The 26606-nt window shown below is 41.7% G+C and overlaps 1 protein-coding gene and 1 pseudogene across 1 annotated transcript in view; both read right to left on the reverse strand.

Moving 5' to 3' along the window:
* The window catches only part of LOC122561128 (uncharacterized), a 43412-nt gene that overhangs the window by 9857 nt on the left and 6949 nt on the right, over positions 1-26606 (reverse strand). Inside the window, exons 2-3 of the mRNA XM_087999198.1 lie at positions 16373-16543; positions 13625-13690 (exon numbers count right to left, since the gene is read on the reverse strand). Coding sequence (XP_087855324.1) covers positions 13625-13690; positions 16373-16543 — 237 coding nt within the window. The remainder of the gene's footprint in view (positions 1-13624; positions 13691-16372; positions 16544-26606) is intronic.
* On the reverse strand, positions 4530-7491 carry LOC148145974 (uncharacterized; annotated as a pseudogene).

The following is a 26606-nucleotide window of genomic DNA, read 5'->3' on the forward strand; positions in this document are numbered from 1 at the left end:
AGTTTCCTCATTTCCCCTTCCCCACCTCATCCCAGCTCCAACCTTCCAGCTCAGCACCGCCCTCATGAATTGTCCTACCTGCCTATCTTCCTTTCCACCTATCCACTTCACCCTCCTCTCTGACTTATCACCTTCATCCCCACCCCCATACACCCACTGTACTCTTGCTACCCTCCCCCACCCTCCTCTCTGACCTATCCCAAATCTATCCCCACCCCCATTCACCTATTGTACTCTATGCTACTTTCTCCCCACACCCCCCGCCTCTCATTTATCTATCCACTCTACAGGCACCCTGCCTCTATTCCTGATGAAGTGCTTTTGCCCAAAACGTCGATTTTCCTGCTCCTTGGATGCTGCCTGACCTGCTGTGCTTTTCCAGCACCATTCTAATCTAGACTCTGGTTTTCAGCATCTGCAGCCCTTTTTTTTTTAACCTTAGGTACAAAGGTACCTCGGCACAAAATAGAAAACCAAAGAAATAAATTTAAAAGTTCGCATTACAGTCCTTCTTTAGCCATGGGCCTTCAGAAGCATTTTTAACAATATTGGGACAATTGGAAGGAAACCACCAAGTGTGGTCCAAGAAGTAGATTTTAAAGAGAGCCTTAAAGGGGATAAAGTGCAGTAGAGAGGTAGAGATGTGTATGTCGGGTATTCCAAAGCTTAAAAATAAACCATTACAAATTCAAATTTACCCAATTTCTTTTTAACATTATTTCACAGGGAAAACTATGGAAAGCATACTAATGGCATTTCAATTTATTGTGCTGCATAATAATGCAGTTGAAATTTTCATCTTTTCACAACATGATAAATTAACTTGGTATTTCTGATTTACCTTTGTAATGAAAAAGACTTTTCTCCAATGACCACAGGGAATCCATCAGGTGAGCAGCTGAGCTTGTTGCTCCCAGTCGGTACTGAGCAGGATGGGCACAAGAACCCCACACTTCCTAATCATACGTAAACACATACTAAAAGTGTGTATGTGTATAGATATCAGTTAGAATGATATCTAGCTCAGCTGAAAGGTTTCTTCTCATTGAGTAACATCAGAAATGGTCACTTTTCAAATCCAATGACTCAAATCAGTTCTAAAGAAGAGTCTGTGATCTGAGGAAGGGTTGACTCGACCCGAAACATGAACTGTTTTCTCTTTACAGATGCTGCCAGACCTGCTGAGCTTTTCTAGCAATTTCTGTTTTTGTTTCTGATTGACAGCATCCACAGTTTTTCTGAAGCAGTTAGTGGATTTGAAACATTAACTCTCTCCAGGTGTAGCCAGATCTGCTCAGTTTCTCTAGCACTTTTTATTTTTATTTCAAATTTCCAGCATCTGTAACTTTTTGCTTTTATTGGAAATAGTAATTTCTGTGCACAAAACTACATCTAGACAAATCGTCCCATACCTTCAGAAGAAGAAAAATTGACTTTAAAGTCACTTTAATTGGCAAATGGTAAAAAGATGAACAAATGAAATATAATGTCTTCCACTTCACTCACATTATTCTGAAAATTCCAGGAGATAATGGCTCAGGATTTTGTTCTCAACCACGAAGGAAGAGTGCTGGCCATTCAATAGTTATATTTGTCCAGCTTTCTACATGCAATTGCATTGGATATTGAATTGCTTTGAAAACAACATTTTGCTGATGATTGCACAATGTTCAGTACCATTAGTGGCTCCTCGGATACTGAAGCATTCACTATATAAACCTAGCATTATCTGGGCAACATTCAAACGTGGACTGATGATGACAGATAACATTCACACATTAAAGTGCTAGACCTGTGCCACATCTCAAACAAAAGAAAATGTAATGTTCTCCCTTTGGCAGTCAATGTAATTACCATTGCTGAACTCTCCACTATCAATATCTATGCTTAGGGATATTGCTAACTGGAAATTGCTTTTAAATTTCAAAAATATACTTTATTCATAAAAACATTTTTGATGATTTGTACAATTGGTCATGGCATACATATGTAAACATTCCATTTCTTTGCATATAGAGATCGAGTAATCATTCCTATATACAGGTCTGTACGTTTACTATCCATATATTTAGCTGAGGCATCAGCGGAGCCCACTTACTGCGTGGGCCCCCTGTTCTTTGACAGGCAGCCGACACACAGTGGTCTTTCCCCACCACACCTTGGCGGCAGCTGCCCCAAGCTTCAGCGCATCCCACAACATGTAGTCCTGGACCTTCGAATGTGTCAGTCCGCAACACTCAGTCAGGGTCAGCTCCTTCAGCTGGAAGATCAACAGGTTTTGGACAGACCAAAGATCCTCCAGGCACAGTTGATGTGCGTCTCGGTGTGCGTCCCGGGGAACAAACCATAGAGCACGGAGTCCCGCGTCACGGAGCTGATGAACCTCGACAAGCACCACTGCATTCGTCTCCAGACTTCCTTTGCGTAGGCACATTCCAGAAGGTGGCGTGTGACAGTCTCGTCCCCTCTGCAGCCGCTTCGAGGGCAGCATGCAGTGTCCGGCATGCAGAGTCCGGGCATGCATAAAGGATCTCATAGGCAGAGCCCTTCTCACCACCAGCCAAGCCATGTCTTGTTGGAAAGTTCTGGCAATGAGGCATTCTGCCAAATGACTTTGACAGTCTGCCCAGGGAACCGCTCGACAGGATCCACCCTCTCCTTTTCCAGAAGGGTCTCAAGGACACTACGTGCTGACCACTTCCTGATGGACTTGTGGTCAAAGGTGTTTTTCTTCATAAACTTCTCCACGAAGGACAGGTGATACGGAACGGTCCAACTACTTGGAGCGTTTCGCGGCAGCGAGGCCAGGCCCATCCTTCGCAACACCGGGGACAGGTAGAACCTCAGTACATAGTGTTGGGGAGATTTCACTGGGGTGTTTAATGTTGGGCTAGGGAGGGTGACACTTCCAGCCCTGAAATGGTTAACAGCCAAGCGAGCTGCTGCAGGCGACTGCATGACTGCTGGAGCTTGTAAGGGATATGCATAATGTTAATTAAATCTTGGAGCCTGTAAATACCAGCCAGTATCAATTGCCCCATCGAAACTCGGGATTAATAAAGAAACCGATCGGAATCTGTAACTGTTAGACAAGTGTGAATTGCTGTATCGGAACCTGTAACTATTGAGTGTGAATGGCTCTATTTAAGTCTAAAGTTGATAAGTGTAATTGACAATTTAGTTAAACTGAAACTATTGAAAATGGCTAGCCTGTCAGACGCATAGTAATTCCTTGAAACAATGAACTATTGAATACGTGATCGGAACCGCTCCCGGGGATGGCTGAGCCATTGTCAAGCACAGCAGGAGCTGGACAGGCACTTCGATGCGGCCAATAGGAGGACGGATCCCCAGCGCGCGCAGATGAATGGACCAATGGGGAAGGCGAACTGACCGGGGACTCCAGGCAGCGCGAAGTATAATTGTGTCAAGTCTGAACGGGAAGACAGAACGCCTTCTCCAACGAATGCATGCTTGTAGATTCGTTGTACCAGTTAAGATTCTGTGAATAAACTGCTGTCTGCGTCTAACCATAGTTGCCAGTGTGAGTCTCTCCTTCCGAAAGAACACGCAAAGACGGGACCCCGCGGGTCCGTCTTAACATTAGTGACACTTTGTGTTGGCGTACTGGGGTTCCACGCACAGCTTGATGCAGCCACACACAAAGGTAGTTATCAGGGTGAGGGTGGCATTTGGTGTGTTTTGTTTCCCCTTGCCCAGAGCTTTGTACATCGAGTCCCTTCGGACCCGGTCCATCTTTGATCTCCATACAAAATGGAAGATGGCCTGGGTGACTGTGATGGCACAGGTTCTGGGAATAGGCCAGACCTGTGCCACATATAACAACACTGACAGTGCCTCACACCTGATGATCAGGTTTTTACCCGCGATGGCGAGTGACCGTTGCTTCCATCTGCCCAGTGTTTGCCTCACTTTCTTGATACACACCCCCCAAAGACTTGGCACATGCCCCAGCCCCTCCAAACCAAATACCCAGCACCTTCAGGTGGTCAGTCCTGACGGTGAAGGGGATGAAGGATTGGTTGGCCCAGTTCCCAAATAGCATGACCTTGGCCCACCGAGGCCCATTCGAACTGGTCATATATGCACAAGAGTCTTGCACAGACAGTGGATCCGAGCAGAAAATGGCAACATCACCCATGTACTGGGAGGCCTTAACCTGCAGGCCCCCGTTGTCAGGAATAGTCACCCCTCTCAGGCTCGCATCCTTCTGATGGACTCGGCAAATGGCTCTATGCAGCACACAAACAAGGCAGGAGAGAGAGGGCAGCCCTGCCTGACTCCAGATCTGACTGGGAAGCTGTCTGATTCCCACCCATTGATTGAAACTGCACTGAATGTTGGTGTAGAGCAGTCTGATCCAATTGCAGATCCCCTCCCCAAAGCCCATTTTGGAGAGAACATCTCTCATATACCTGTGTGATATCCTGTCAAAGGTTTTCTCCTGGTCCAGGCTGATGAGGCAAGTGTCCAACCACCTGTCCTGCATGTAGGCGATCGTATCCCTGAGGAGTGCGAGACTCTCAGCGATCTTCCTGCCCAGCACAGCACAGGTTTGGTCAGGGTGGATCACCAATCCCAGAGCAGACCTGACCTGGTTGGCAATGACCTTTGCCAAGATTTTGTAATCTGCATTTAATAGTGAGATTGGTCTCCAATTTCTGAGTTCCGCCCTCTCCCCTTTCCGCTTGTAGTTGAGGGTGATAATGCCTTTCCTCATGGATTCACTCATGGTACCTGCCAGAAGCATGAAATTGAAATTTTTTTAAATTTCAAAAATATACTTTATTCATAAAATATTTTGATGATCTGTACAATTCGTCATGCCATACATCCGTAAACATTCCATTTCTTGGCATACAGAGACAGAGTTATCATTCATATGTACAGGTCTGTACGATTACATATTTAGCTGAGGCGTCAGCAGATCCCAAATGACTGTGTGGGCCCCCTGTTCTTCTTTAGGCAGGCAGATGTTACACGGTGGTCTTTCCTCACCATGCCTTGGCGGCAGCTGCCCCAAGCTTCAGCACATCCCTCAACACGAAGTCCTGGACCTTGGAATGTGCCAGTCTGCAACACTCAGTTGGGGTCAACTCCCTCAGCTGGAAGATGAACAGGTTTCGGACTGCCCAGAGAGCATCCTTTACCGAGTTGATGATCCTCCAGGCACAGTTGATGTTCGTCTTGGTGTGCGTCCCGGGGAACAAACCATACAGCACGGAGTCCCGTGTCACGGCGCTGCTCGGGACGAACCTCGAAAAACACCACTGCATTTCTCGCCAGACTTCTTCTGCATAAGCACATTCCAGAAGGAGGTGTGTGACAGTCTCGTCCCCTCCGCAGCCATTTCGAGGGCAGCGTGCGGTGCAGGAGACAGTCCAGGCATGCATAAAGGATCTCACAGGCAGAGCCCTTCTCACCACCAGCCAAGCCATGTCTTGGTGCTTGTTGGAAAGTTCTGGCGATGAGGCATTCTGCCAAATGGCTTTGACAGTCTACTCAGGGAACCGCTGGATAGGATCCGCCCTCTCCTTTTCCCAAAGGGTCTCAAGGCCACTACGTGCTGACCACTTCCTGATGGACTTGTGGTCAAAGGTGTTTTTCTTCATAAACTTCTCCACGAAGGACAGGTGATACGGAACGGTCCAACTACTCAGAGCGTTCCGTGGCAGTGAGGCCAGGCCCATCCTTCATAACACTGGGGACAGGTAGAACCTCAGTACGTAGTGACACTTCGTGTTTGCGTATTGGGGATCCACGCACAGCTTGATGCAGCCACACACAAAGGTGGCCATCAGGGTGAAGGTGGCATTGATTATATTTTTCCCCCATTGCCCAGATCTTTATACAGCGAGTCCCTTCGGACCCGGACCATCTTTGACCTCCTGGATATGTGTGTGTTGTAATAATGTTTTGAAGAACTGCCTCTTCTCTACTGCAACTGAGTTGATGAATCCAGTGCCGACAGGGAATGGAATCCCTTAGAACGGAACCTGTGCCGCTGCAGTCCCCTGAGCCATCTTCCAATTTATATGGACATAGGACCGCTGCTAATTACCTGTCTAGTCTCAAGCCTTGCAAAACCTCCCTCATCCTCTACCTCCACCTTCCAAGTCCCACCTTTTAAGTTAAGACTTTGGACTCTTCTTCCAAAATCTTTCTTTTTTTTTCTGCTTTGATTGTTGTGTTTTCGTTGTTAGGTGGCTTGGAAAATTTGACTATTTTAAAGGTATTAAATAAATGAAAGTTGTTTTGATGTTAATATTGCGCACGAAGGAGTTAAAATATGCAAAATTACTTCACTTCTTCATCCTTGCTGCCAATCAAAGTGCATTATGTAATAATGCGCTTTACTCACTTTAAATTATATCAGGCATTCTTTTGTCCACCTATTTTTCCTTCAATAATATTGTTATGCTTCACAAGTCACCTAACCAGTTTTCTTTTTAGATTAACAAGTCTTCTAACCATGTTATATGTAGCACAAGGGACAGTTTTACTGACAGGTCATAAGTCCCTGCAGTACCTATTACTCCTGTTGGTGGCAGTAATAGGCTATTTCAATGCTATCGTGTGTAACATTAATCAATCATTTTATGATCGTTATCAGATTGCACATCAATATTTTATGGAAAAATCATATTTTTATTTTCTTTCTCAGCAATGAAAATTTCAAATACTCAGGCTTTGAAAATTCGACACCCCATCCCACAAAACAACAGGATTAATCAGAACAGCAGATGATTGAGGTGATGTTCCATAGGATCAGAACTGGGACAACAGTTATTTGCCAATTGTGTAAAATATTGACAGGAAAATGTAAGTATCTTAACAAAATATTCAAACTGGAATTCTCATTAATACAGGGAGGGCTCCAGAAAAGACAGGAAATCATTAATACATGTTCAGAATGTGCATGTACTTGTCAAATGAACTTCATTCTAGGTAAGAGAAAGGCAATACATTTTGGAAGACCACATTCTCCAAAGGAATCACTAAATGTAGTGACACAAGTTAAGAGGATTTGAAAAATAATAGATGCGTGATCATTTTCAGAGGGACTAAATTGATAACCACAAGATATGTTAACTTTGTGCAGAACCTTGATTAGAAAGTACCTGGGAGTACTGTGAATTGTTCTGGTCTTTATAGATGCATGAGGAGGATGCAAAACTGTACTTGAATGATACAGGAACAATGAGTTCATTCTCATCAGGAAAGACTGAAGCAATTCAAATACTTTTCTCCAGAAAAGAGAAGGCTGAAGGCTGGACAGATTATGAACATACATAAGAGGTTAAACATGTCTTATTGCAAGTGAGACCACAGCGAGAGGCTACAATTAGAAGACAGTGACTCTGAAATTCAATAGGAAATTCATATGAACATGCGACAGGTATAATGTATATTTCAGTTCCATCAGGACAAAGACTGCCAGATTTCAGATTTCCAATCTATATATAATCTGAACCTGACGCAAAGCCTGAACCTAAACAGATTATGGAACTAGACCAGCATCCATTTCAAAAATTTCTATTTACTGAAATTGCTTTAATCAAAATGATTTATTCATTTATTTGTTAACTGTCATGATTGAGAGTCTATTATGATAAACTAACATAAAACATTGTGTCATTTACTAGCCTTTGAGCATGGCTATTCCGGTTCAAGTCTTGGCAAGCATTTTCCAAGCAGACAAAACCCAGTGTGCAATGACTCCAGCAGTAAAGTTCTCTGCTATAATAACACCCAATTTTTGAACACCAGGATTTTGGGTATTGTACCCGCACCATAAGGAGAGGTTGAGACAAACAGCAGAGATACATTCACAAGGAAGCTAAATTAGCACAATGGAGAAATGTTTGAAAGGTTAATAGATGAGGAGGAATGTGGAACACATGGAACCTTACCAATATTACAAACCTGATGAGCAGAATAGTCCGTTTGATCTGCAGGCATAACTTAACATATCTAAAACTGATCTTTATCTTTTAATAAGTTTAGGGATGGCAGGAGATGAGTCACTTATTGGAGCATATCCAGCCTCTGATCTGTCCCAGTTGCCACAGCATTAGCCTGGAGCAGTGTTTTGTCGAGGAATAAGACGGTGCTATTTTCTGTATCTGTAGATTGGAAGCAGCAAACATAGCCCTTAATAGAGTGATATGCTTTTCTTGTTGGATGTGGGGGGAGTTTATGGAGAGTTCACGTGTTACTGAGGATTACATCTGCAATAAATGTCTTTGGTTGCAAATCCTATCAGATCAAATGGATCAGTTGGAGCGACAGTTAAAGGCAATGAGGAATTTACAAGAGCAAGGTAGTGTGATGGATGGCAGTTATAGAAAGGAAAAAAGCTGTAGATACAGTTGGATACATGGGTTAACTCCAATAAAGGTGAGAGGTAGGCAGGTAGTGTATAAGTCTCCTGTGGCGATCCCCATTTCAAACAAGTATTCTGTTTTGGAGAATGTAGGGGGTGATGGATTCTTAGGTGATTGTAGCACAAACAGCCATGTTTCTGGTACTGAGACTGACTCTAATGCAATTAAGGGTACGTCGGGTTCCAAGAGATCAATTGTTGTTAGGGGACTCTCTAGTCAGATGTTTCTGTGGCCAGCAGTAAAAAATCAGAATGGTTTGTTGCCTCCTTAGTGCCAGGATCAAGGATGTCTCAGAGAGGGTGCAGAATGTTCTCAAGGGAAAGAGGGGCCAACAGGAGGTCATTGTACACATTGGAACGAACAACATAGGAAGGGGAACAGAATGAGATTCTGAAGGGGGACTATAGAAAGTGGTGTCATCTGCATGAATTTAAAAAGGAGGTCCTCAAATGTAGTAATATCTGGATTACACCCGGTGCTACGAGCTAGTGAGGGTTGGAATAAGAGGATGGAGCAAATGAATGCGTGGTTGAGGATAGATCAGATTGGATTAGATTCCCTAAAGTATGGAAACAGGCCCTATGGTCCAAGTCCATACTGACCCTCCGAAGAATAACGCACCCAGACCCATTCCCTTATATTTACCCCTGTCTAACACACCTAACACTATGGGCAATTTAGCATGGCCAATTCACCCAACCTGCACATCTTTGGATTGTGGGAGGAAGCCAGAGCACCTGGAGAAAACCCACGCAGACACAGGGAGAAAGTGCAAACTCCACACAGACTCGGGCAGGAATCGAACGCGGGTCGAAGCTGATGCATGAGAAAAGGATTCACATTTTGGATCAGTCGGATCTCTTCTGGCGAAGAAGTGACCTGTACAAGAAGGATGGATTGTATGTGAATTGGAAGGGGATGAAGATACTGGCAGGGAGATTTGTTACAGCTGCTCAGGAGGATTTAAGCTAGTAAGAATAGGGAGTGTGTGTGTGTGTGGGGGGGCTGAGACCCAGGGGTTTCGTGAGGAAAGAGATCAATCTGAGAAAATAAGCGAGTCAAGCACTCAGGGCAGGTAGGGACAAAGCAGAGGAAAAGGTAGGACTGATAAATTAAACTGCATTTATTTCAATGCAAGAAGCCTAACAGGGAAGGCACATGAACTCAGGGCATAATTAGGAACATGGGACTGGGATATCATAGCAATTACAGAAACATGGCTTAGGGATGGACAGGATACAAATGCGACAGGAAGGATGGAAAGGGAGACAAGAGAGGAGGGAGAGTGGAGTTTTGACAAAGGATAGCATTACAGCTGTACTTAGGGAGGATGTTCCTGGAAATACATCCAGGGGGATTTTAACTTTTCAAACATAGACTGGAACTGCCATTGTGTTAAGGGTTTAGATGGAGAGGAATTTGCTAAGTGTGTAGAAGACAATTTTCTGATTCAGTATGTGGATATACCTACGAGAGAAGGTGCAAAACTTGGCCTACTCTTGAGAATTAAGGCAGGGCAAGTTGACTGAGGTGTCAGTGGGGGGCACTTTGGGGCCAGCGACCATAATTTAAAATAGTGATGGAAAAGGATAGACCAAATCTAACAGATGAAGTTCTAGACTGGAGGAAGGCTAATTTTGATGGTATTAGGCAAGAACTTTCAAAAGCTGATTGGGGGCAGATGATTGCAGGAAAATGGACAGCTGGAAAATGGAAAGCCTTCAGAAATGAGATAATGAGAGTCCAGAGACAATATATTCCTGTTAGGGTGAAAGGAAAGGCTGGTAGGTGTTGGGAAAGCTGGACGAACAGAGAAATTGAGGGTTTGGTTAAGAAAAAGAAGGAAGCATTTGTCAGGTATAGACAGGATAGATTAAGTGAATCCTTAGAATAATATAAAGGCAGTAAGAGTACACTTAAGAAGGAAATCGGGAGGGCAAAAAGGGGACATGAGACAGCTTTGGCAAATAGGGTTAAGGAGAAACTAAAGGGTTTTTACAAATACATTAAGGACAAAAAAGTAACTAGGGAGAGAACAGGGCTCCTCAAAGATCAGCAAAGGCCGTTTTGTAGAGCCGCAGGAGATGTTAGAGATACTAAACAAGTATTTTGCATCAGAAGGACATGGAAGATATAGAATGTAGGGAAATGGATGATGACATCTCGAAAAATGTCCATATTACTAGCCATTTGGATACAAAACTATTCGAAGGTAGAAGACAGAGAGTGGTGGTGGAGGGTTGTTTTTTTAGACTGGAGGCCTTTGACCAGTGGAGTGCTATAAGGATCGGTACTGGATCCACTACTTTTTGTAATTTATATAAATGATTTGTTGTGAACAAAGGAGGTATAGTTAGTACGTTTGCAGATGACACCAAAATTGGAGGTGTAGCTGACAATGAAGAAGGCTACCTCAGATTACAACGGGATCTTGATCAGATGGTCCAAAGGGCGAAGGAGTGGCAGATGGAGTTTAATTCAGATAAATGCAAGGTGCTGCATTTTGGGAAAACAAACCTTAGCAGCACTTATACACTTAATGGTAAGGTCCTCAGTCTTCTTTGCTGAACAAAGACGTCTTGGAGTACTGGTTCATAGCTCCTTGAAAGTAGAGTCAAAGTTAGATAGGATAATGAAGGCGGCATTTGGTATGCTTCCCTTTATGGGTCAGAATATTGCATACAGGAGTTGGGAGGTCATGTTGCGGCTGTACAGGATACTGGTTAGGCCACTTTTGGAATATTGCTATCGGAAGGATGTTGCATAACTTGAAAGGTTTCAGAAAAGATTTATAAGGATATTGTCAGGCTGTTTTCCCTGGACTGTTGGAGGCTGAGGGGTGACCTTATAGAGGTTTATAAAATTATGAGGAGCATGGATAGGGTAAATAAACAAGGTATTTTCCTTGGGGTGGGGGTGTCCAGAATTAGAGCACATAGGTTTAGGATGAGAGGGGAAAATTATAAAAGAATCCCAATGGGCAACTTTTTCAGGCAGAGGGTGGTGCATGTATGGAATAAGTTGCCAGAGGAAGTGGTGGAGGCTGGTACAATTGCAACATTTAAAAGGCATCTGGATGGGTATATGAATACGAAGGGTTTGGAGGGATATGGGCTGGGTGCTGGCAAGTGAGACTAGATTAGGTTGGGATATCTGGTCGCCATGGACGGGTTGGACCGAAGGATCTGTTTCCGTGCTGTACATCTCTATGACTCTAAGTGGGAGGTAGACAGGTTCTGACTTCTTAAACAAGGCGACTTCTCAGTACTTGTTTGGCACAAATTTTATTCTAATATTTCCTCCCAGATCTGGGTGATGTCCAAATAAGTCAGGCACGAGGTGCTTAATTTTCACTTTAACACAATGACAGAAGCATTAGTATAACAGCTCAAGGTAGTTCGACCTTGGACTTTGCCTTGAAGAACTCCTATAATGACATGTCAGCTTTGACTCAACGTTGGATTCCAACAGCTATGGTTTCAAGTTTTGTACATATAAAAAGTCTGTGGCATTGCTTAAAGAGTAGTTTGATTTTCCCTTTATCTGAGCAAACATTTATTTCTCAAACAGCATCACTAAAATGGGTGATTTGATCATTTATTTTATTCTTAGAGGGTTTTCTGTGTGCAATTTGGTCATCACGTTCCCAACATAACAACAGTGACTGCATTTCAAAAGTACTTACTGCATCGAATGCAAGCCAAAGACTTTAAAAAGGCACTTTGTAAATGCAGATTGTCCCTTTCTTTTCTGGGATGGAGTTGAATGGGCTCCAACAAAATCAAACATCCTTTTTTTGTGAAATGCATGAATTCTTGCAACAGCGGAGTTCTCTTAAAACAGTTAAACATTAAATGCTCAGAGTTGAGGAAAGAGTAATATTAATATTCTTTCCATAGTTAGGTTGAGGTAAGATGAGTCTTAAAAGTGAACCGGAGGGTGAAGGGGGGTCCAATGGGCTTCTCAAGAGCTTGGTAGGTTTAATAATGCACAACACTGAAAAATGTTATCAAACTTTAGCCAACCTCGTCCAGGTTGGCTTCCTTTCCCTTTTACTCAGTGCCTCCATTATCTTTCCTCTGAAAGTGTATGTCTCTTTATTTAAAATTAAAAGAAATGTCACTAACCCCTGTGTTTCAACTTGTAGCAAATAAAGTGCTCATGGTGGGAGCTCCATTAGAAGTCTCCAAAACACAGGATGATGAGGGAGATGGGTTCATGACAGGACAACTAAAACAAAATTAGGCAAATCCATTTGACACTGAAATCTGCACGTATTGGCCCATCTCAGTACCTCAAAAAACCCAAACGCTGATGTTTTGTTTCGTAAAGGAGAACCACAAAACGATTGCTGGCATGTCAGCCTGTAGACAATGTGTAGGACAGGAGCAGCTCTTCCCATATAATTCTTTTTAATCACTGCTCATGAAATCAGTTAATATGTCAGATATTTAGATGTATTAAACCAGTTTGCAAGAAACAAGGCTCATCTCTATTCCTGAGAAAAGAGGCATAGCTAAGAATTTATTATTGGTAACCTTTTACTGGAATAAACAGTATAGTAGATACCACACACACATTGTCCAGCTCATGAACTTGGCCTTCATTTTTCAACAAGCAATCTCCTGGCACTTCAGGCAGCATCACTAAACAGGTTAATCTCTTCCACCTACCTCATGCAGCAGTGCATAAAACTTTCCAGCCATAAAAGGAGATAAGTTACATTGCTCTGGTACTTATCTACAGACTTTTGCATGACTCCAAACTGAGCATATTCAGTTCAATTTACCAAGCAGCTGTCTTTTCTCCGCAAGCAAAAGCTGGTACAATGTTTAAATTTATCTGAAGAATTATAAAGGCTAAATAATATATGCTTCCACTTTCCTTTGAAAATGCACCTATTGGTCTAATTTAAGCTACTGCCTCAGGTTAGTTGCCAACAGAAGGCTAAAATGTGCTGAGAGCCAAATCAATTAATCAAATATATTGACTTCACTAAATTGAATATTTACCATGGTGCCCTAGCCTGGATCTGTCATTTCTGAAGATTTTCTCCAAGTTTGAAAATGAGGATTTCAATAACTTAATCAGTACTAATATCGATATCTCAGAAGGGTGATGTCAGTTTCAATTTGCATTCATGCACTTTATCCTGATTTAGAAAGCCTCCATATTACTGGGTACAGTAGATCTTAGGAAATAATAAAAATACTTACAGATTCGCCTGCCAAACATCGGGGACAAGGCTTTGATGTGTCCATTTGCTCGTGGCTTTGTTGCATCTTTGAAAACAAAATGCTAACATAAATTTTACATCAACTACCAAATAATCAACAGTAATGAGTAGTTTTTTTGGGTATTTTGTAAAGGTCACTAATTGCTTGGAACACTGTAATGGAAAGATGTAAATTTTGGAATATCATACAACTGGTTCCTTGTACATTAATGCTCCAACATACTGTACTGTACTGCTGTAGAGAAGAATCACATTGATGGTTATCACATCTTGGCTATGCTATAATGGAAATGAACTAAATTACGACATTTACCACTGAATAAACAGGATGCTAATGTGGCCTATGTGACCTTTAAGAGGGATTTGTTCTGTCCTGTTTTTCTTAAAGAGGGGTGTTGTCATTCTGATGACGAGGTGGCTGTTCCATGGAAAGTAGAGTAAATAGCTTTTTCCTAAATTAGACAAAAGAAGCATGAGTAGAGGGAGCCAGACTCTACTTTGGAGTTGAAGCTGCTAGATACAGATCTTGCTCTCTGCTGCTGTGAAAGCTGGTGTTCTCTCTGTTACTAGATTCATTCTGAAAACGTTCCTTCTCCTTGACTGGAGGAAATAGCAAGTGAGAGAAATCTGTTGTGCTGAATTTGCCTTGCCAAGGGCACATTTATGGGACACTGCTGTATTGGAACAGTTGACAAGTAGGAGCTAAACTATGTATTATTTTTGGTAAGTATTTGGATAGCGTTGAAATTATTCCTTTTTAAATTCACCTTTTATGATTATATTTTAACTGTGATGCAAGAAGATTTGTTTTGCCATAAGCCTATTAGTTTGACCAATGGAATCACATCTAGAATCATGCCTTACACTTCCCTCTAAATAAGATACAAGTTAGGGTCTAGGCTTTCTTCTTGACATGTTTTGAGGAAGTTTGGTCTGGTCCATAATGCTAAGTGGAAAGGTGAGGAAAATCAACATTAGGAACATGATGCCTACCATCTTCCTGGTTGGGAAATAGCCTCACTCCAACAGTAAGCCAAAGAAGTGATTGGAAAGTTCTGCAATAAAGGAATGACCACAGAATCCCTACAGTACAGATGGAGATCATTCAGCGCGTAGAAGCTGCACTGACCCTCTGAAAAGTATCCCATCCCCTCCCCATTACTCCACCTAACCTGCATAACGCTGGATACAACAGGGCAATTTAGCATGTTGAATCGACCTAACCCGCATATCTTTGGACAGTGGGAGGAAACAGGAGCACCCGGAGGAAACAGAGGGAGAATGTGCAAACTCCACACAGTCAACCACCTAAGGGTGGAATCGAACCAAGGTCCTTGGTACTGTGAGACATCAATGCTAACCAATGAGCCACTGGGCACTTCACTGTTATACAGCTGACATACATATGACAGAAAGTATCCTAATGTTGTTTTGTTTAATCATATGGAGGGGGGAAATAATTCATTTTCTTTTGGATTAATACCTCCCAACATGAATAGTGAATAATAATTAATAGGAATAAAAATTATAAAATACTGAAAACAGATCAACTTTTCAGGTTTGTACCGCCACTAGGTTTTAAAGTACAAAATCTATAAATTGGATCAATAAAGATAACTCAACATTACACGAAGGTTTTTGCAACTATGATGCTGCTTCATAAAATTCCTAGCGACAACTTCTGTTTTCATTTTCACATTTGAGGATTAAAAAAAGAAAATAACAAATACCATTAAGTGATGAGTGAGAATGCAGTGTAATACACTTGTCCCATGTGATAAAAGTGCGAAAATATAATTGGACTGCAACTATGGTTATGTTGTTAACAAATTTAATTATTTAATATTTTCATACATTAGGTTGTTAAAATTTACTTTTGACTAATTGATAAGTAATTTTAAATTACTCAGACCATGAGCAATTCTCTGAACTCACACTCCCAGAAAGGATCCATGTTCAGAGAGTACAAGTTTGAGATGGTATTGTCTATTAATATTATATAGTTAAACAGGAGAGAAACAAAATACCCTATAACAAAAGCAATACTTTATGCTTTAAGCCAATATACTTTAACTTTGAGGTGCTGAATAAAGGATTGTGCACAATTTGCTCCCGTGGTCGCTGGGAGGAACCACAACTTCAATTGAGGTTCTCAAGGATCAAGCTAGGTTTGGAAGAACAAAACATATAATTCTATCAATAAAGGTAACTCAACATAACAAGCTTCCTTTAGCATTCATCCTTTTACTTTGTCTAACTTCAAGTGGCAACTCATGAATACTTGATGCCAATGTTTCCCAATGTGAATAATTCTAAAAATTATTAATATTTATGCACAGCTCCTTAGGAAAAATCAAAACATCTATTAATGTAAGATTAGTAGATGACAGAATTGCAAGGTATTTCTGGTCAACAAGAGCAATGTTAGGCAAACACAATGTTGAAGAAACTCAACAAGTCTGGCAGCGTCTGTGGAGAAACAAACAGTTAATGTTGAGAGTCTAATACGACTTGAAATGTTTACTCTGTTTCTCTCTCCACAAATGCTGCCAGACATGCTGAGTTTCTCCAGCATTGTGTTGGTTTTGGATTTCCCGTATTCGCAATATTTTACCTTTATAAGAGCGACACTTAACTCTTTACTTGAAAGCAAGTACTGAGCCTATTTTTTCTAAATGCAATGGCTAAGTAGATATCAACTGTAAAAAGAAAAAAAACTTAGCTGTACCAAAAATGCCAGCTGACCAACATTGGGGAATGCAACTCGTCTACTCATCAGTCTTGTAGGATGAACATGCTTCTGTAGATTCTGGTGATACATGGAGTTCTCGTTGAGTTGAGTGTATTGTACATCATTCTCAACAGGAAAGCTACTTTCTAATCCTTGGCAAAACCGCTTCTGAAAGAAAGAAAGTGCATGACATCAGTTACCCAAGTGGATACAAATCTGAACTCTCCTTAATATCAATATTCTGTCAAATAAGTCTCAAGGTATAATGTACTTAGCTGAAACAGTGGAGAGAGGAATAACAGATGAAAATGTTTGTTCCTCACACATTGGTAAAACACAATGTCCTTTCAGGTCCTCTGTTTGTAAACTGGATATTAAAAGAGTTTCAAAATGAACACACAAATTTGAGGCTACACGTTGTTAAGACTCTTGACCTGGAGATGAAATATTACTATTTCTCCCTTACACTGACTCTTTCCTCCTGAAGACACACCTCATTGTTGTGTGAACCCCAGAACCCTATTCCATAACTATTCTTCTCATGCACTAAATAATATGTTCAACATTCCAACCCTCCACCATTAGCACTGACAGGCAGCAGCATGGCTACAAGATGCACTGCAACAAAGTTTCTTATACAGCACTTTTCAAACCCATGACTTCTGCTGTAGCAGCACATCAAAATGCCACCATCTGAAAGGTGGCATTCCTGAAGAAGGGCTTATGCCCGAAACGACGATTCTCCTGTTCCCTGGATGCTGCCTGACCTGCTGCGCTGTTCCAGCAACACATTTTCAGCACCATCTGAAAGGTCCCTACCAAAGCACACAATATCCTGACTTGAAAGTATATCACTGCCCCTTCACTGTTAAAATCCTGGAATTCCCTCCCTAGTAGCGCAGTGGATCTACCTACATCATTTTGGACTGCAGCAAATCAAGAAGGAAGCTCACCAAAACCTTGTCAAAAGTAATTAGGGAAAGGAAATATATGTTGGCCTAAGGTGTGAATGAACAAATGATTTAAAAAACCTCAGCTGCACCCATTCTCACCAAAAGGTTTGTGCAAATTCACAAAGGTAACAAAGATTGGTATCTCCCTAAACAAGGTCATAGAGAACGACTGCAGATGCTGGAAAGTCAAAATCGATAAAGTGTGGAGCTGAGAAAAGCACAGCAGGTAAAGCAGCATCAGAGGAGCAGGGGAGTTGACGTTTCCAGTCGGAACTTTTCATCAGGACTGGGGAGGGGGAAGGGGGCTGAGAAATAAATGGAGGGAGGGGCTATGGAAAAGGTAGGTGGGATGGCGATAGGTGGATGTAGGTAGGAAGTGATTGTGATTGGTCAGAGGGGAAGGGGAGCTGATAGGTGGGAAGGAAGATGGACAGGTAAGGTTATGTCAAGGGGGCGAGGCTGAGAAGGAAGGCTGGATCTGGGATGAAGTGAGTGGAGAGATTTGAATGTTGTTGAATTCTATGTTAAGATTGTAAACTCCCGAGGTGGAAGATGATCCAACCATGGTCTCCCAACCCCGCGCCGCCTATTTCCACCTCCTATGCAAAATTCATAAAGCTGACTGCCCTCGTTGACCCAATGTCTCTGCCTGCTCTTACCCCACTGAATCCGTCCCCTCTTATCTCGATTCCATCCTGTTCCCTTTGGTCCATAAACTCCCCATCCACATTCGGGACACAGCCCATGTCCTCCACCTTCTCCACAACTTTCAATTCCCCAGCTAGCAATACCTCATCTTCACTATGGACATCCAGTCTCTCTACACCTATAACCCCCACGAGGAGGACCTCAAAGTCATCTGCTTATTCCTCTCCAGCAGGCCCAACCAGTCCCCCTCTACCGACACTCTCATCAGCCTGGCGGAAGTAGTCCTCACCCTTAACAAGTTTTCCTTCGAATGCTCTCACTTCCTTCAAACCAGAGGAGTGGCTATGAGTACCCACATGGATCTCAGCTATGCTTGCCTCCTCTTCAGCAGCTACACTTGCACCATTTCCCACCTTTTCCTCCACTACATTGACTGTATCGACGCTGCCTCATGCACCCATGAGGAGCTCGAATGGCTCATGAACTTCATCCACCTCCCACCCTGACCTCAAATTCACCTGGACCATATCCAACACATCCCTCCCCTTCCTGGATCTCTCAATCTCCATTTATGGCAACCTACTCAGCACCAACATCTATTTCAAACTCACTAATTCCCACAGCTACCTCGACTATCCCTCCTCCCACCCCTGCCCCCTGCAATCCCATACTCCCAATTCCTCTGCCTCCACCATATTTGCTCCCAGAATAAGTGATTCCACTCCAGGACGTGCCCGATATCCTCCGACTTCAAGGACAGCAATTTCCCCTCCCCCTTGAGCAACAATGCCCTCAAATGCATCTCTTCCACTTTCCACATCTCTGCCCTTAAATCCCCTACCCTTCACCCCCCCACCACAACAAAGATAGCAACCCCTGGTCCTCCCATTCCACCCCACCAATCTCCAAATCCAGTGCATCATCCTCTGCCATTTCTGCCACCTGCAGTCTGACCCCACCACCAAAAACATATTTCCCTCCCCACCCCTATCCATTTTTTGCAGGGAACGTTCCTTCTGCGACTCCTTCATTAGGTCCACACTCCCTAGCAATCTCTCCTCCAAACCTTGCACCTTTCCCTAAGGGAGGTGCAAAACCTGACCTCACACCTCTCCTCTTACCTCCTTCCAAGGCCCCAAAGAATCAGAGTCTGGCAGTCATCTACATTTCCTCTAACCAGATTTATTGCATCTGTTGCTCCTGATGAGGTCTTTTCTACGTCAGAGAGACCGAGCGCAAACTCTGGGACCGGCTCAGGGAACATTTCTGGTCTGTATGCTCCAATCAACCCCACCTTCCAGTTGCCAACCATTTCAATTGCCCATTCCCCTGACGACGTGTCCATCACAGGCCTCCTTCACCATCAAAATAAGGTCACATGTAAACTGGAGGAAGAAGACCTCATCTTCCACCTCAGAAGCTTACATGTATATGGCCTTAACATAGAATTCACCAGCTTTGAAATCTTCTCTCCCCTCCTATACTTCATCCACCCCCACCTCATCCCAATCCAGCTCTCCCTCTTCACCCCACCCCTTGACCTGACCTAACCTATCCAGCTTCCTTTCCATTTATCCACTCCACTCTTGCCACTGACGAATCACAATCACCTCCTACCTGCACCCACCTATCACCATCCCACCTAACGTACCCCAGCCCCAACCCCTCCTTCTATTTATTTCTCAGCAACCTTCCCCTTTATCAGTCCTGATGAAAGGATCCAACCTAAAACATCGACTCTTCTGCTCCTCTGACCCATTGGAGCTGGAAAAAGTACAAACTGTATTGACCCATCTCCCCAAACAACACCCTCACAACTCTTGCTATTTGAGAGCACTAATGCCAAATATACTGATTATCCAAAATCAAGTATCAGCATAAGCAAAGTAGATACAAGATTAAGTCTGCTCCCATTCAGGAGATGAGGCAGCAGCACACCGCGCGCAAGCCCTCGCCCGCCACCCGCCCCACAGCACCCCCCGTCCCCCGTAGATAATCGTGGTTACTCTGTATGTGTCCTTGAGAAGTAACTCAGTTGAATTCGAAACAGCAGATCACAGTCACCTTCTCAGACCAATTAGAGACAGGCAGCAATTTCCATATGCCAGGAATGAGCTTTTTTGGATGTAGGTTTGCTCGCTGAGCTGTAAGGTTCATTTTCAGACGTTTCGTTACTGTACTAGGTAACATCATCAGTGAGCCTCCGGATGAAGCATTGGTCACCTGAAGCACAGGTGGCATGGCCCGCTTTCTATTTATGTGTTTAGGTTTCTTTGGGTTAGTGATGTCATTCCCGCAGTGATGTCATTTCCTGTTCTTTTTCTCAGCGTGTGGTAAATGGGATCCAAGTCAACATGTTTGTTGATAGTGTTCCAGTTGGAATGCCATGCTTCTAGGAATTCTCGTGCGTGTCTCTGTTTGGCTTGTCCAAGGATAGATGCGTTGTGCCAGTTGAAGTGGTGTCCTTCCTCATCTTTATGTAAAGATACTAGTGAGAGGGGGTCATGTCTTTTTGTGGGCGAGTTGATGTTCATTTACCACCTCCAGGAGAAAAAGAACAGGAAATGACATCATCAACCCATGGAAACCTAAACACAAATAGAAAGCAGACCATGTCACCAGCACTTCATCAGGAGGCTCAATGATGTTACCTAGTATGGTGATGAAACGTCTGAAAACGAACCTTCCAGCTCAGTGAGCAAACCTACATCCAGACTCTCAATCTGAGCTACAAATCTTCTCAAAACTCGCTAATGAGTTTTTTTAAAATGCCTGATGCTCAAAACATCCCTAATTTTACGTTATATAAACTGTTACTTTAAATAGGTTATTTACCACTTAAGCATGTCATTGGAATTTGGCAAATGATCACAGGTCTCCCAGTTAAATACACACATTGAAAATTACATTGTTCATGTCTTGCAACAAGTCTCGGAATAGCTAGATTAAGTGCTAATATTGTGTCATCCTCCAGTTGTCTGGAGAGCAATAAAAGTTCCTCAAGCTGTTTTAAATAAAAAAAAGTCAATTTTTCAATTTAATAGAATACTGTACCAGTGACACTTAATAGCCTACATTATGTTTAGCATTAATACACTGGCTCCAGTTACTATTTTAGTAATGCATTTGTCAAATGGCTCTAAGGTACAAAACTAAAAATTAGGCATGATAATTGATCAACTCAAATACTATATAATTTGCATTTAAATATTACCCACTGCAGTAACAGAAATGATGACTTGACTAAAGATTACACAACATCAATGGCTCTTCTGGGGGCAACTAGAAATCTTATGACATAAGATAAATGTTTCAATTATCAATGTTTCGAGAGACTTTGGAATATATTTAAGTGTGTCAGTTAGGCACATGTTCAGTGACGAGTACAACTTTAACTTCTCTTTGATAAAGCATGTACAAGTCTAAAATTGGCATTACAAAACACATGCTTGTAGATTCATAATGTAGAATGCATAAACATATATTTAAATTTTTAGCTTCATACGAGTAGAAATTTGCACCAAGATAGACAAAAGAGCCAAATTCCAGAGGTTAGAGGAGAATGACCACTTAATATCAAAGCCACATTTTACAGATGGCGGCATCAAGGAGCCCTTGCAAAATTGAAACCAATGGGAATCTGGGGAAAAATTGTCACTAATTGGTGTCACATATAGAACAAGACAAAATGCCTCTGGCTGATGGAGGCTCATCATATTGCCCCAGAACAGAGTAGAAGAGTTCTTCAGATGTGCAAGTCAGGTTAATTGGCCATGCTAAATTGCCCGTAGTGTTAGGTGAAGGTGTAAGTGTAGGGGTATGGGTGGGTTGCGCGTCGGCGGGTCGGTGTGGACTTGTTGGGCCGAAGGGCCTGTTTCCACACGCTATGTAATCTAATCTAATCTAATCTAATGATTAGGCCCAAATGTCTTCAGCTGTTTCATCATTAACCTATGACGTACACATACCTTTAAGGGAGCATATTTTGAACTACTGTCAATTATTAACCACCTCTCCAGGATATTTTTGGATTAATCCCATCAACTGTTTGACAGACTGAAAGTAGCAACGGTAGGACTAATGTACTGTACTTAACTTACAGAAAACATTACGTACATATAGTCTCATTGTTTATGCCAAAGAGAGAGTAGATCTAAAACAGTAACTGCAGCCAGTGCATTAATGGCAAACATAACATAGGCTACTAAATGTCACTACTACCGTGTTCTTTTAAACATGGTAGCAACTGGTTGCATGATTTTTGCAGATTTTTGATTTAAGTACATAATCCAAAACATGGCACCAAATGATTTTGAAGGTTTGAAGAAGCAGAATAGAAGTGTCAGTTTATTCATGTTCTAGTAGAGTACTTACACATGAAAGTGAAACAATTGTGAAGCCTTACTGCGCATAAGAACTCTGCAGCTCTATAGGGATTCTAAACCATTGTTCTGAAATCATACGCTGTTCCAGACAGCATCACGACCCACTAAAATCTTTAGTAATGCAGCTCTTCCAGCTTTGTACAATCTGCTGTGAAGTTTAAGCAGGGCCAGGACTTAAAAATTAGACGAACAAGCCATTAAAATTAAATTTACTTCTGCAACAATTGCTTCTCGAGACTGAACACATCTGGTCTGTCCACCCACTCTAACTATCCAGAAAAAATATGGTTATCATTTGAAGATCAATGATGAATGAGGTTCAACTCCAAAATGTCCAGAATAAGATCCTTTAGGCAGCAACTAATGGAGAGCAAGACTGATCAATTCGTAAATAGATGCAGCAAACAGGGTATCTTTATGACTTCACCATGGCAGAGCTAGCCAACAGAATAATTGAGCTCATGATGGTACCAGCCCCAAAAGAAGCACTGTAAAGACAACTTGCATGGGCTCAAAGGTTACACTGTACAAAAAAGTGTTTGCAAGTACAATGACATACTAATGGCAGAACGGTGACTCAGTGGTTAGCACCAGGGACCCGGGTTCGAGTCCAGCCTCCGGTGACTGCCTGTGCAGAGATTGCAAATTCTCCCCACATTTGCGTGGGTTTCCCCCGGGTGCTCCGGTTTCCTCCCACACTCCAAAGATGTGCAGGTTAGGTGGATTGGCCATGCTAAATTGCCCATAGTGATCGGTGCATTAGTCAGGGGTAAATGTAGAGTGGGTTACTCTTCGGAGGGTGGGTGTGAACTTGTTGGGCCGAAGGGCCTGTTTCCATACTGTAAGGAATCTAATCTAATGATAGAAAGGACTAAAATTTGGCACCTCAAAAAACGATTGTGAATTTTTTTTTAAGAAAGATCATATAGGCATAGAACGAGAAAGTGATCCAAGGATGTGACAGATTATTTTTGTTTTTTATGGACTGACATTGATGAGTTATTCACCTGTTGCAGCTACAACTAGAAGCCATGGCTTAATGAAAATCCACATGCAGTAAACTATCATTGTTAGCTTCTCTGTGAACTGGGAGAGAAAGACCTCTGCAAGTTACCACAAGAGGGCACTCAATACACATAAGTGTTAACATTTATGTTCTGGCTTTGTAGTTTGTTCAATTATTAACCTATGACGTACACATACCAGGTTTTCTCTTTGTTATTCAATTCTGAACAGAATTATTCTCAGCATTGACGCTGTCTTTATACTAATAAATAACTATTTTCAGAGAAAGTTTGCCTCAAACAGATAGATATAACATTCTCAGTCTAGCAAATATTACTGCTGCAGATTTACAAAACATACGCTAGCATCATTATCACCCTTTGCAGAATGAAAGTCAAAACGGCACCCCTCTGATCACAAGAATAGCTGTAATATTCCCAGCTGGATTTTCCATATTGCTGTTACACATTCTGATTAATTATGTCTCAACATTTATGAATCAACCTTTCAAATATCAAAACAAACATACAGTTTCTATTTAAGTTAGTGACCTGACAAATCATTGTTGATGCATGCCTGGAAGCAGGTGACTAATTCTGTTTCTCCAAGAGTCAGGCAAAGGGGTTTCTAGAAATAAAATCCAAGTTTAACACCAATCTGAGGGCCAATGTCATTTTATTGCCAACCTAAGATGATTTTGCATATCACTGAGCAGTTTTACAACTCTTTCCAGCTTTAAGAATTTTTTCGAAGCTATTAACTCATTACCCTGTTTCTTCATGAAGAAGGGCTTATGCCCGAAACATCGATTCTCCTGCTCCTTGGATGCTGCCTGACCTGCTGCGTTTTTACAGGAACACATTTTTCAGCTCTTCATGATAGAACTCAGCTTAAATCTGTTCATTTCCAGGTGCTGACCCTTTTACCAACATTTTTCCCATAAAATCAACACCGAAAATGCTGTTAACCTTCAATAGGTCAACATCTTAAATTTTTAGCATTTACATAGCTTGAAACCTCTTCAGAAAATTACAGATTGATTTCCCTTTCACCTCACGAGTAGAACACTGACTTTTCCCAAAATGGAATATTTGATTGGAGAATAGGATCACCAAATGGAAACAAAGTTTTCAGGAAATAACTCCAATTCTGGGAATGAGGACAGGGAAATGGAAATGGTAACAAAGACAAAGAAACCCCCAAATGCTTCAGAGAATCTGAGATTCCTCTGCCTTCCCATTATCTTAACTCAAGCTATGAGATATCCAAAAGGGCCAAGAAAAATGTGATTTGGTGCACAGCAGTTATTATAATCCTGTTAAAAATATATAGTATTTTGCAGAGTCAATTTGTTATAACAGAGAGCATAAATAATTGGCAAGATTACTGAAATAACTGGATGAACGAGTATGTCTAATGTGAGCTCTCTGAAAGAAGGCTTAGAAATACCTCCAAGTTACCCTGATGACATTTGTACTTAATTAAGCAATGTTCATTTTAAACAGTGTGAATATTCCAAACTTTTTAAAAGTTTGCTTATATACAAGAGAGGCTTATATTAATTATAACATTTATACATATTATAGAACAATTAGCTGTTGAGAAAGGCCTAACTTTGATCTAATATGCAATCAATGTGCATCATATGTCCTACGGTGCTCAATACAACTGTAAAAAATGTTTAAATGGATTATTTCAGCTTTTCTTCAATGTTCAATTATGTCTAGAAATAACAACATATGAATTTTAAAATATTTGAGCTGTAAACCATTTATAGGTTTAAAAGTTCTTTATAATGCAAGAAATTGAGATATTATTGTAAGAGTTGTGCTTTGTCTAGAAATAATTCATTTGTTGCATTTCCAAAGTCTTTGAAGAATTCTCCACTCTTGCTAAGCTCTATATTTCCAATATAGATTTATATTTCCAATAACTGCAACACAAGTATCCTTTCAGCATCAAGCTCACTCAGAATGTTTCAACAAGATTACCTGACATTCTTCCCAACTCAAAAAGCATAGGCCTAACCTGCTCAAATTTGCTTCACAAAATAATCCTGGAGAATCGAGTTATTTTTATTCTTCAATTAATAATTTTGATCTGATCCAGCAAGTAAGCCAAGTAAATTAAATTTTGCTCGTTTGTGGTCAGTAAAATACTGTGATATCACACTATTCCAATTTCTGTACATATACATTTGTACATGTCAAGCGGAAAGTGTCAACTGCTTAAATGTCAAAATATACAAATCCTTGCACTTGTGTTTATGACCCAGGCTAATGTAAATATAATCTAATAAATGAGAAAATGCTTTGAGCTAAATAAATATTTACTGAAGGAGGGCAGTCTTATGATTTTAAAGTGGCTTAGTTTTGTAACCCAAAGTATGTAACAGGTTCATTTGTAATAGTTGGAATGACTATTTTGAGTTTTATGTTTTTTCTGAACAAGGCTTTGTTTATGGCCAATACCACCAATAGGTGGAACAGCATGTGCAGATGTACAAAATCACAGAGGTGAGATCAAGAATTGTTTCCTCAGCCCACATTAATCCAGCTATTGCTCAAATTGACTCCCGGACACAGTCCTCAAACTCGTCTCTTATAAATTTTCTTCCTATAATCATTGTGTGCCTAAAATGCTTTAACCATTCAGAGAGAAAGCGAGGACTGCAAATGCTGGAGATTCGAGTCGAAAAGTGTGGCACTGGAAAAGCACAGCAGGACAAGTAGCACCCAAGGAGCAGGAGAGTCGGATGTCATCCTGCCCCTTGGATGTTGCCTGACCTGCTGTGTTTTTTCAGTGCCACACTTTCGGGTTTTAACCATTCTGCCTTACGAAGGGGCTTTACAGGTGCAACAAGATCACTATTACAGCAATTTAAAGCAGGACTCTACCAGAAAGTGGTTGAAGACAACAGGTGTTCACTCCCTATTCCTCAGATTAAAGAGGATAATAGAATCACTGAGGCAAATAGGGATATTTCTGTGTCAGATGCACATCTAAGTGGGATGGGACAGCTGTAATGGAAAAACAGCACAACTGCAAGCCTGCACACCTATCAAGTGTTGCATCTAAACCAGTCTAAAGCAACAGATTCATTCCAGTTTGATCTTGAGCACAGAACTCCATCACAAATTCACACCAGCAGCTGGATTGAGGCATGTACAGTACTATGAAATCATTTGTGCATGTGCATATGGCTCTAAACTGTCATCTTGAATGCTTTGGTAACCAGGA

Source organism: Chiloscyllium plagiosum, unplaced genomic scaffold (assembly GCF_037043375.1).
Source record: "Chiloscyllium plagiosum isolate Xiang-an unplaced genomic scaffold, Cpla_swu_hap1 HiC_scaffold_22, whole genome shotgun sequence".
NCBI classification, from domain to species: Eukaryota; Metazoa; Chordata; class Chondrichthyes; order Orectolobiformes; family Hemiscylliidae; genus Chiloscyllium; species Chiloscyllium plagiosum.